At 41.1% G+C, this 12,499-nt stretch overlaps 1 protein-coding gene across 2 annotated transcripts in view; it reads right to left on the bottom strand.

The window, feature by feature from the left end:
- The window catches only part of LOC132822969 (disks large-associated protein 4-like), a 222,005-nt gene that overhangs the window by 191,383 nt on the left and 18,123 nt on the right, over positions 1-12,499 (bottom strand). The window contains exon 3 of one of the 2 annotated variants that reach the window (XM_060836438.1): positions 11,453-11,481. The exons of the other annotated variant lie outside the window; for it this stretch is intronic. Coding sequence (XP_060692421.1) covers positions 11,453-11,481 — 29 coding nt within the window. The remainder of the gene's footprint in view (positions 1-11,452; positions 11,482-12,499) is intronic. 2 annotated transcript variants of the gene reach the window in all.

Below are 12,499 nucleotides of genomic sequence, written 5' to 3'. Positions count from 1 at the left end.
TGTCAGGCAGAATATCCTTAACTCAAAAGATTACGATGGGTGCTCAATCTCAAATTCTCGCTCTTACTGTGACAAAGCATAGCTTAACAATGTGCAATAGTTGATTTTCAAGTTGCAAGCATTTCTTGGTGTTCCAGTTATAGCAGTATAGCTTCCATTTCAGGTTATAGTTCCAAGAAAAGTAACTTCATGGTCTTTTATAGTAGTCCATCTACCATCATGCTACCCACCCACATAACCTGTCTATATCTTTCGATGCTTCTGTGGCCTCCTCACAGCTTTCCTTTCCAACTAGCTTTGTATCATCAGCAATGTGGATACATTATTCTGTACTTTCATCTGCATTAATTACATCATTTATGTATGTAGCCAAGGAGCTCGCAGTGATCCTTGTGACAGTCCACTATTCACTGCTTCTCAACTTGAAAATGCTTCATGTATGCCCACTGTTTGCTTTATTAACCAGTCCTCTATTCATGCAAGTATATCACCCCTAACTCCATCAGTCCTTATCTTCCCTGTTACTCTGTTGCATGGCATTTTATTGAATTACGTTTGGAAATCCAGATACACTACATCTATTAGATAGTCTTTATCTACACTACTAATTATTAATCAAAAGAACTCCAACAACTGATTCAATATGTGGATATACCTACTAGAGAAGGTGCAAAACTTGACTGACTCTTGGGAAATAAGGCAGGGCAGGTGACTGAGATGCCAATGGGGGAGCACTTTGGGACCAGCGACCATAATTCTATTAGTTTTAAAACAGTGATGCAAAAAGATAGACCAGATCTAAAAGTTGAAGTTCTAAATTGGAGAAAGGCTAATTTTGACGTTATTAGGCAATAACTTTCAAAAACTGACTGGGTGCAGGTGTTCACAGATAAAGTGCAAGAGTGAAAAGACCGTATATTCCTGTTAGGGTGAAAAGAAAGGCTGGTAGGTATAGAGAATGCTGGATGAACAAAGAAATTGAGGGTTTGGTTAAGAAAAAGAAGGAAGCATATGTCAGGTATAGACAGGATAGACCAAGCGAATCCTTAGTTGAGAGTGTGTTGCTGAGAAAGCACAGCAGATCAGACAGCATCTGAGGAGCAGGGGCATCAACATTTCGGGCCTAAGTGCTTCATCAAGACTTGATTCCTGATGTGACCTGCTGTGCTTTCCCAGCAACACCTCACAACTCTGATCTCTGCAGTCCTGACTTCCTCCCAAGCGAATCCTTAGAAGAGTATAAAGGCAGCAGGAGTATACTTAAGACAGAAATCAGGAGGGCAAAAAGGAGACATGAGTTAGCTTTGGCAAATACAGTTAAGGAGAATCCAAGGGGGTTTTACAAATACATTAAGGACAAAAGGGTAACTAGGGAGAGAATAGGGCCCCTCAAAAATCAGCAAGACGGCCTTTGTGTGGAGCCAAAAAAAATGGGGGAGATACTAAGTGAATATTTTGCATCAGTATTTACTGTGGAAAAGGATATGGAAAATACAGAAGGTAGGGAAATAGGTGGTGACATGTTGCAAAATGTCCATATTACAGAGGAGGAGATGCTGGATGTCTTGAAACGCATAAAAGTGGATAAGTCCCCAAGACCTGATTAGGTCTACCCTAGAACTCTGTGGGAAGCTAGGAACGTTATTGCTGGGCCGCTTGCTGAGATATTTGTATCATCGATAGTCACAGGTGAGGTGCTGAAAGACTGAAGGTTGGCTAACGTGGTGCCACTATTTAAGCAAGGTGATAAGGACAAGCCAGGGAACTATAAACCAGTGAGCCTGATGTTGGTGGTGGGCAAGTTGTTGGAGGGAATCCCGAGGGACAGGATGTACACATATTTGGAAAGGCCAGGACTGATTAGGGATAGTCAACATGGCTTTGTGAGTGGGAAATCATGTCTCACAAACTTGATTGAGTTTTTTTGAAGAAGTAGCAAAGAGGATTGATGAGGGCAGAGCAGTAGACGTGATCTATATGGACTTCAGTAAGACGTTTGGCAATGGTTTCCTATGGGAAACTGATTAGCAAGGTTAGTTGTCATGGAATACAGAGAGAACTAGCCATTGGGATACAGAACTGGCTCAAAGGTAGAAGACAGAGGGTGGTTGTGGAGGGTTGTTTTTCTGATTTGAGATTTGTGACCAGTGGAGTGCTAAAAGGATCGGTGTGGGTCCATTACTTTTCACCAATTATATAAATGATTGGATGTGAGCATAAGAGGTATAGAACATAGAACATAGAACATAGAAAAATACAACGCAGTACAGGCCCTTTGGCCCTTGATGTTGTGCCAATCCAAGCCCACCTAACCTACACTAGCCCACTATCCTCCATATGCCTAACCAATGCCCGTTTAAATGCCCATAAAGAGGGAGAGTCCACCACTGCTACTGGCAGGGCATTCCATGAACTCATGACTCTCTGAGTAAAGAATCTACTCCTAACATCTGTCCTATACTTACCACCCCTTAATTTAAAGCTATTCCCCCTCATAATAGCTGACTCCATACGTGGAAAAAGGTTCTCATTGTCAACCCTATCTAAACCCCTAATCATCTTGTACACATATAGTCAGTATGTTTGCAGATGACACCAAAATTGGAGATGTAGTGGACAGCAAAGAAAGTTACCTCAGATTACAACGGGAACGTGGTCAGATAGGCCAATGGGCTGAGGAGTGACAGATGGAGTGTAATTTAGATGAATGCAAGGTGCTGCATTTTGGGAAAGCAAATCTTAGCAGGACTTATACACTTAATGTTAAGGTCCTAGGGAGTGTTGCTGAACAAAGAGACCTTGGAGTGCAGGTTCATAGCTCATTGAAAGTGGAATCACAGGTAGATAGGATAGTGAAGAAGGTGTTTGGTCAGAGTATTGAGTACAGGAGTCAGGAGGTCATGCTGCGACTGTACAGGACATTGGTTAGGCTACTGTTGGAATATTGCATGCCATTCTGGTCTCGTTCTTATCAGAAAGATATTGTGAAACTTGAAAGGGTTCAGAAACGATTTACAAGGATGTTTCCAAGGTTGGAGGATTTGAGCTATAGGGAGAGGTTGAATAGGCTAGGACTCTTTTCTCTAGAATGTCAGAGGCTGAGGGGTGATCTGAAAGACGTTTATAAAATCATGAGGGGCATGGATAGGATAAATAGGCAAAGTCTTTTCCCTGGAGTTGGGGAGTCCAGAACTAGACGCCATAAATTTAGGGTGAGAGGGGAAAGATATAAAAGAGAGCTAAGGGTCAACTTTTTCACGCAGAGCGTGGTGCATATGTGGAATGAGCTGCCAGAGGAAGTGGTGGGGGCTAGTACAATTACAACATTTAAAAGGCATCTGAATGGGTATATGAATAGGAAGGGTTTGGAAGAATATGCGCCGGGTGCTGGCAGGTGAGACTAGATTGGGTTTGGATATCTGGTTGGCATGGACGAGTTGGACCGAAGGGTTTGTTTCCGTGCTGTGCATCTCTACGACTATGTGACTCTAACTTCTTCAAACAGAATTTTCCTATAATAAAACTGTGGTGACTTGTTGTAATGCTACTATGATTTCCAAAAGGAATTGTTAAAACTTCCTTTTTTATTAATTTTTGCAATAACTAATGTTAGGCTTGCTAACCTGCAGTTCCTGTATCTTCTTAGTATCTTTTTTTTAAAAGCATTCTTGAAAACATTAGGCAATTTTAGTTGGATTTTAGTCTCTGAAGTTTTCTCAGTACATTTTGTCTTCTGATCAGATGAAAAGTTCATGTTTGGAACGTCGACTCTCCTGCTCCTCGGACCTGCTGTGCTTTTCCAGCACCACACTCTTCGATTCCAAATTCCAGTGTCTGCAGTCCTCACTTTCTCCTTTTTGCCCATAGAAAGGTTCTCACCAATCACATTGGACTTGTTGGATTTGAATTTAAATTAGTTGATAAAGTGATCAGTGCTCAGGCAGAAGGGGATATTCAATGAGGAGAAGTAGCAATAATCTTCGTTCCTAGATTTGAAATGCTGTGGAATCATGCTGAATTTTGAAATACAAATGATACTGTCCTTGGTTCTAAGCTTGGCTCGTGTTGCTCAGTCAAAAGGATGTTGGTTGAAGTCCTACCTAAGCACAACATGTGCCCACACCTCTGTGCATATTGATGTAAAAGGTCACATCAGACGATTCAAAGAAAACCTTCATCTAACAATTACCTCTTAAACAACATGTGAGCAAGTTTAATTAGTAATTTCTCTCACTAATTTTTGTAACTGGCTTGTGTAAATTATTTGCAGAACTTTTCTATGTCACAACAGAGACTACACTTCATTGTCTGTAAAGGGCTTGTTAGGACGGAGCTACCGTCCCCGTGTTCGTTTGAAGGAGAGAAACACTGGATCTGATTCAAAATATAAGCTTTTTACTGAGAGAGAGACGTACACAAAAATACAGTGAGATGTTTACTGCTCACTGGAGAAAGCGCCTTCTGAAATCTTTCCAAAAACCCCTGCTTGATATATTGTTTGCTAAGCTAACGCTACGTAATCACTCACACACGTGATCTCTCACAGACAAAGGCTTCCTGTGAACAGGCCTCGGCCTTGGCAGGTATCCACGAGATGGTCTGTCTTGTAAACAAGGTCTCCGAGTAAAGGCTGCCATTGTATTGGTCTGACCTTGGTAGTCCAGCTGCACAGGCAGTTTCGGTAAACAGTCCAAACAGCAGCTCCGCAGCGCCCCCCGATTTCCCAAGCAGCAATTACAGGTCTACCCTCCCTAGGCGTATTAGATATACATCCCAACAGGCTTTGGACATTCTTGAGCTTATGAAAGGTGCCATCTGAATGCCATTTCTTTCTTCCTAAATTAAACCATAGGATTGTAGAAAAGAAATCAGGCAAACAGAACATCAAGACACTTGATTATGAATATTATTAAGATTCTTCATTATTATTGATATTTATGTAAAGTATCTTGTAGTCAAAGCTTGGTTTGATAAGGTTGGTTTGATAAAGCCAACAGCTTTTCCCCCGGTAGGGGAGTCTAAAACTAGAGGGCAAAGGTTTAAGGTAAAAGGGGAAAGATACATAAGGGTCCAGAGGGTCATTTGTTTGAAACATAATGTCTGGATCAGGCTGCCAGAGTAGTGGAGGAGGTGAGTACAATTTTGTCATTGAAGAAACATTTGGAGAGGTAAACAGATGGGATAGATATGGAAGGATATGGACCAAACACAGATAACTGTGATTAGCTTAATTGTAAACAACTGTGCAGAGTGGACAAGTTGGCTGAAGGGCCTGTTTCCATGCTGTAAACCTCTATCATCCTATGATAATGAAATTATTTATGCTGGAAGGGAACTTACCAATTAACTGTTAAAAATGAAAGTGCATAATATCAGGTAATTGTAATAGCAAAAACTCCAAATTGAATACTTGTTACTAAAGCATACAGAGTCACAGAGTCATAAAGATATACAGCACGGACACAGACATTTTGGTCCAACTCATCGATGCTAACCAGCATCCCAAAACGCATCTACTCCCGTATCCCAGAACTTGGTCCATATCCCTCTGAACCCTTCCTACCGATATCCACATGCCCTTTAAATGTTCTAATTGTACCAGCCTCCACCACTTCCTCTGGCAGCTTATTCCATACATGCTCTGAGTGTAAATGTTGTCCTTTAGGTCCCTTTTAAATCTTTCCCCTCTCACCCTAAACCTATGCCCTCTAGTTCTGGACTTCCCCATCACAGGAAAGCGACCTTATCTATTTATCCTATCCATGCCCCTCATGATATAAGGTCAACCCTCAGCCTTCGATGCTCCAGGGAAAATAGCCTCAGCCTGTTCAGCCTCTCCCTATAGCTCAAACTCTCCAACCCTGGCAACATCCTTGTAAATCTTTTCTAAATCCTTCCAAGTTTCACAACTTCCTTCTATTAGGTGGGAAATTAGAATTGCACACAGTATTCCAAAAGTGGTCTAACCAATGTCCTGTACAGTTGCAACATGACCTTCCAACTCCTGTATTCGATGCTTTGAACAATAAAGGAAAACATACCAAATATCTCCTTCACTATCCTATCTACCTGAAACGCCACTTTCAAGGAACTATGAACATGCACTCCAAGGTCTCTTTGTTTAGTAACGCTCCCCAGGATCTTACCAATAAGTGCATAAGTCCTGCTCTGATTTGCTTTTCCAAAAAGCAGCACCTCACATTTATCTAAATTAAATTCCACCTGACATTCCTCAGCCCATTGGTCCAAGTGATCAAGATCCTGTTTACTCTGGTTAAGAACTGTAGGATTTCTGTTTTATTTATAAAGCTCCACCTTCAATTTAACATGGAGTTTATTCCACTTAATTGATCATGAGGCTCCAGTGCACTGCTTGTGCTACCTCTGTGGAGTAGAAAAATAGATCAGTATACATCAATCCAAATGTACCAGCAGACCTTGCATCACAGTGACCTCCTTTCATGCTTTCAGAGAGTCAAAACAAATGGCTGACTAATGTGACAAAATGTTCAATGAACCGTGACTTCAGTCAATTGTGATCTTCTATCCAATAATCAACATCTTGTAGCAGTTAATTTGATGTGCTGTTTTCTGCAAGATTTTCCCATGTCCTCCCCTAATCATAGCAATTGTTAGAATGGAAGAGCTTAAAATTGAGATTGTAATGTAATGTTTCAGTCTCTGTTGATTTCTGTGCAGATTGCGGAGTAGAAACTGAAGTCTTAAAAGCGTGTGACATATCTAAGATTTAATATTTAAGTACCAAAAGATAGTCCTCTAGACTTGTTTCTTTTAGAAGGGAGTAATGTGTTGGTAATCATTCCTGGATGCAAATCAACTTGCAGTTGACCTATAAACATATGCACTTGTGAAGGATTCATAATGCTCAAGCACCATTTATGTCATTTCAAACGTGAAGCATAATTCAAAATACCAGGAATGACTTGAAGGAGGGGATGAAGTGCAGATATTACAGCACAGCCAGTAAAAGATTCTCCTCTCCTCCTGGCCATCGTTGAGCTGAAGCTTTTATTTTATTTTGTTGCCTGATTAATGGATCGGGTAAAAAATGAGGTCTGCAGATGCTGGAGATCACAGCTGAAAATGTGTTGCTGGTTAAAGCACAGCAGGTCAGGCAGCATCCAAGGAACAGGAAATTCGACGTTTCGGGCATAAGCCCTTCATCAGGAGGGATTAATGGATTAATGATTAATGATTAATGGATCCTTAGCTTTTCAAATAGAGGCATGGGAGTGAATTTTATGTGTCTCTTGTGAGATTCTGAAAGAGAGGCGCACAGATTGCTGACTCCTGCCCCAATCCTTTACAACATGAAAATAGGTAACCAGCAGAATGCAATGATAGGCAACAAACCCAACTGGGTGAAAGGTGGGACATACAGGAATAGAAGGGACATGCACACTCATTTAAAGAGACCCAGCTTAATGGCCTCTGCAGCAGAATTCATGTTCTAGAGACTGGAGATTAGAAGCACAAAACTTTAACTTTGAAATCCCTTGATTTCTTGTAGTAGCAGCAGATTAAGCTTGCTTCAAATCTCACTCCCTATTATGCTTGTACTGAACTATTCAAGACCCTTGCTAGGTAGTAAAGAACAATGCACAGTATATCAGGACCATAACCGAGACTTGAGCAGGAGAAAATTGAAGACTGCCACCTAACTGGTCCAAACATCAAAATCCTATTTTCAGCAGGCTGATGGCCTGGCCCAGTTGGACATCCTCAGTGGGTCAGTATGCATATTTCAGAATGGGATCATTTGTCATCTCCTCGGAGTATCCTTTGACATTGAAGGAAGCTAGACTACAGAACATCCCTGGCAACTGGGAGTATCTCAGTACATAAGTATCATGATTGTTGCTTGGCGAGTATATGCATTCCACCCAGTTCAATATTTGAGCTACCTTTCATTTTTAGGGGCTCCTTTTTCAATCTCACTAGCTCTGTCATTAGGTGATGCAATCACTGAGTAACAAAGCCTTTGTTGATATTTGAGAACTTGGACTTATACAGAAACATAGGAACATCAGAAATATTGGCAAGAATAGGCCATTCAGCCCTTTGAGCCTGTAATACCATTCAGTATGATTGTAGCTGATCATCCAATTCAGAATCCTGTTCCTGCTTTCTTGACATATGCATTGATCTCTTTAGACCTAAGAACTGCATCCAACTCCTTCCTAAAAACATTCAATGCTAAGGCCTCAATTGCTTTCTGTGGAAGCAAGCTCATCATACTCTGAATAAAGACATTTTTCCTCATCTCAGTCCTAAGTGGCTCACTGTATTCTTACTTTGACTGCGACCCCTTGTTTTGGTATCCCCTGTGTCAGGAACATCCTTCCTGTGTTTACTCTGTCTAATCCTGCTGGAATTTTATAGGTTTCTATGAGATTACTCCCCATTGGGAGAGTGGTCCAGGAATTGGCTGATGGAATTTAACGTGAGCAAGTGCGAGGTCTTGCACTTTGGCAAAAAGAATAAAAGCATAGACCACTTTCTAAATGGTGAGAAAATTAGTAAAGCCAAAGTACAAAGGGATCTGGGAGTGCTAGTCAAGGATTCTCTAAAGGTAAACATGCAGGTTGAGTCCGTGATTAAGAAAGCGAATGCAATGTTGTCTCTTACCTCAAGAGGGTTGGAATATAAAAGCAGAGATGTGCTACTGAGACTTTATAAAGTTCTGGTTAGGCCTCATTTGGAGTACTGTGTCCAGTTTTGTCCCCACACCTCAGAAAGAACATACTGGCACTGGAACGTGTCCAGCGGAGATTCACACGGATGATCCCTGGAATGGCAGGTCTAACATACAAGGAGCGGCTGAGGATCCTGGGATTGTATTCATTGGAGTTTAGAAGATTAAGGGGAGACTTAATAGAGACGTACAAGATAATACATGGCTTGGAAAGGGTGGACACTAGGAAATTGTTTCCATTAGGTGAAGAGACTAGGACCCGTGGACACAGCCTTAGAATTAGAGGGGGTCAATTCAGAACAGAAATGCGGAGACATTTCTTCAGCAAGAGAGTGGTGGGCCTGTGGAATCCATTGCCACGGAGTGCTGTGGAGGCCGGGACGCTAAATGTCTTCGAGGCAGAGATTGATAGATTCTTGTTTCTCGAGGAATTAAGGGCTATGGGGAGAACGCTGGTAAGTGGAGTTGAAATGCCCATCAGCCATGATTGAATGGCGGAGTGGACTCAATGGGCCAAATGGCCTTACTTCCACTCCTATGTCTTATGGTCTTATTATTCAGAACTCTAATGAATAAAATCCGAACCAATCTAGTCTCTCTTCATATGTTAATCCTGCCATTTCAGGAATCAAGACTGCAGAAAGCAAAATTTGAAGTATTCATCAATATACCTAGTAATCATTGCTGCTTTATTAAATTATTAACATTAAGTCTCAACACAGGAAAGGATTAAGTCTCCAGACACTATACTATTGAAATTGGCATAAGACAACGGCAACATAACAAATGTGTTTTTTTAAAAAACCTGACATACTTCCGAACACAAAAACCATCAGCCTACACAAGTTTTCTGCAGACGTGAGGTAACAGCTAAATGGCTGACACTTAAGGTAAAGGTAGTCTTGCCAGATCAGAGAGCTGCTCTCTCATTAGAGACAACTGAGACTCACCATGTTTAGGTGAGGAGAGAGGTTGAGAAGGAGAGTCCTGAAAAACCTCATCTTGTATGGGAATTGACCCCACACTGTTGTGTGCCAGTCTTCCAGCCAGCTGTTTTAAACCAACCCCATGAATGTGACAACACATTCATGAAAACTTGAATGAAGTAATACTTTTTAATATTAAATTATGCAATTGACATAATATTCATTACAATGGCATCCACTGTATTTTTCCTGCATGTGAATGATTTGGATAGTTTTTGCAAAGAGCCAGTACAGGCAAGGCTGGCTGAGCTCTTTCTCTGATTATGTGTATTGTCAAAGTCATTTCGGAATACATTATTTAATTGTGAAATGGTAAATTGATAATTGAGGAGATCTTGTGAGCGAGTAGATTATGCCTCTACTTTTGCACCAGGAGCTCCAGGTTTAAGTTCCTATCCAGGACTAGTTGGTCACAGGGGGAGTATTCACAACACAACCAAGCAGGTTGATAATCAGTCTTCTAATCCTTCCAATAATCCCATTAGAAGGGGTGAGAATGGGAGAGATTCTCAGCCAGCTGTTGTTGACAACACACCTTGTGAATGCATCAGTGTATCAGAGAAATCCCTCTTGGACAAAGGTATGAGGAGAACTATAACCGACAATGGATGAACACAGCTTAACAAGAAGAAATGAATAACTATTTTCATTAGATTTTTATGCACCTAATCATTTTCTAATGTTTGCTGATGGAATGAAAATGAAATCCAAACAATGGTGAATTACTACTGTAAATTTTAAGTTCATAGAACACAGAACAATACAGTGCAGAACAGGCCCTTCGGCCCTAGATGTTGCGCTGACCTGTGAACTATTCTCAGTTCGTCCCCCTACACTATGCCATCATCATCCATGTGCTTATCCAAGGATTTTTTAAACCTCCCTAATGTGGCTGAGTTAACTACATTGGCAGGTAGGGCATTCCACGCCCTTACCATTCTCTGAGTAAAGAACCTGCCTCTGACATCTGTCTTAAATCTATCACCCCACAATTTGTAGCTATGCCCCCTCGTACAAGCTGATGTCATCATCCTAGGAAAAAGACTTTCACTGTCTACCCTATCTAATCCTCTGATCATCTTCTATGTCTCTATCAAATCCCCTCTTAGCCTTCTTCTTTCCACTGAGAACAGACCTAAGTCTCTCAGCCTTTCCCCATAAGACCTTCCCTCCAGATTAGGCAACATCCTGGTAAATATCCTCTGCACCTTTTCCGATGCTTCCACATCTGATTTAGATTTTAGATTACTTACTGATTTTTAGATTTTAGATTACTTACAGTGTGGAAACAGGCCCTTCGGCCCAGCAAATCCACACCGGCTCTCCGAAGAGCAACCCACCTAGACCCATTCCCCTACATTTACCTCTTTACCTAACACTACAGGCAATTTAGCATGGCCAATTCACCAAACCTGCACATATTTGGACTGTGGGAGGAAACCGGAGCACCCGGAGGAAACCCACGCAGACACAGGGAGAATTTGCAAATGTACACAATATTCCAAGTGTGGTCACACCAGTGTTTTGTACAGTAGCAGCATGATATTGCAGCCCTGGAACTCAATCCATCTATGAATAAAACCTAACACACTGTATGCCTTCTTAACAGCACTATCCACCTGGGTGGCAACTTGCTGGAATCTATGTACATAGACTCCAAGATCCCTTTGCACATCCACACTACCAAGAATATTTCCATTGACCCAGTACTCTGCCTTCCTGTTATTCTTCCCAAAGTGCATCATCTCACATTTAGCTGCATTGAACTCCATTTGCCACCTCTCAGCCCAATTCTGCAGTGTATCCAAGTCCCCATGCAACCTGTAACATTCTTCCAAACTGTCCACTACTCCACCGACTTTAGTGTCGTCTGCAAATTTACTAATCCATCCACCTATCTGCATCTAAGTCAATCGGTGACCAACAGCTAAAATCAATTCTCAACGTGTACTCCCTCCTCCCACCAAATCAAGGGATTTTTAGAATTTTCCTTTTAAAAACATGCTTGACAACTATTCTGTATCCATAGATAGTGAAAGGTTCTGTCAATGGTTAAGTAACAGAATGGCGACTGAAGCTGCCAATTCTCTTTGAGCGAATATGCAAACAAGACGTCTGCAATTTATACAGATTCATTCAGAATATATAACAATCTATGAATTGACATTGCCAGTTTCTAAACAGTTATTTGTCACCAATCATTTTAACTTGTTAATCGCCTATAAAATACTGCCCATAAAATATATCTGACAATTAAGGAAGGATTTGTTGACTTCTTGAGTTTTATGCTATCAAAATCTTGAGGTCATACTTGCAAGTTCTGTTGTGAAAATGTGCTGTAAACATTTTGTTGTCAATTCTAGCACTGTGCCTCAATAAATATTTTACATGAACAAGTGAAAAGCTTAGGATTGAATTGATTTGCATTTGATGGAGGTTTAAGGCTGATAATTTTTATTGTCAAGCAGAATGCTTGTAATTTGAGCAGACTAGAACATCAGAATTCAGAATTGGAATATACAATTCGGAACTTGAATTGATGGACTGGGGCCACCTCAAGGCATGCATGTGACTGAGATTAATTCTCCTCACCTTCAGCTCGCAGCATTTTTGCAATACAATTTGCTGGAATATGTAAATTGTTGTCAGTCTGGCAAGGGTAATGAAGCATCTGGGAGATTGCTGATCGATGGACCTGAATAAACGAGATTTGAGGACAGGATGACAAACAGAGGCCAGGATTTTAAGGTGCAGTAACAGAGAGCAATGGAGACTGGGCGAGTCATACAATTGTTTG

This window comes from Hemiscyllium ocellatum, chromosome 15 (genome assembly GCF_020745735.1).
Source record: "Hemiscyllium ocellatum isolate sHemOce1 chromosome 15, sHemOce1.pat.X.cur, whole genome shotgun sequence".
Taxonomy (NCBI): Eukaryota; Metazoa; Chordata; class Chondrichthyes; order Orectolobiformes; family Hemiscylliidae; genus Hemiscyllium; species Hemiscyllium ocellatum.
Note: the sequence above shows the minus strand (reverse complement) of the source record. Positions and strands in the feature narration are given on the sequence as shown.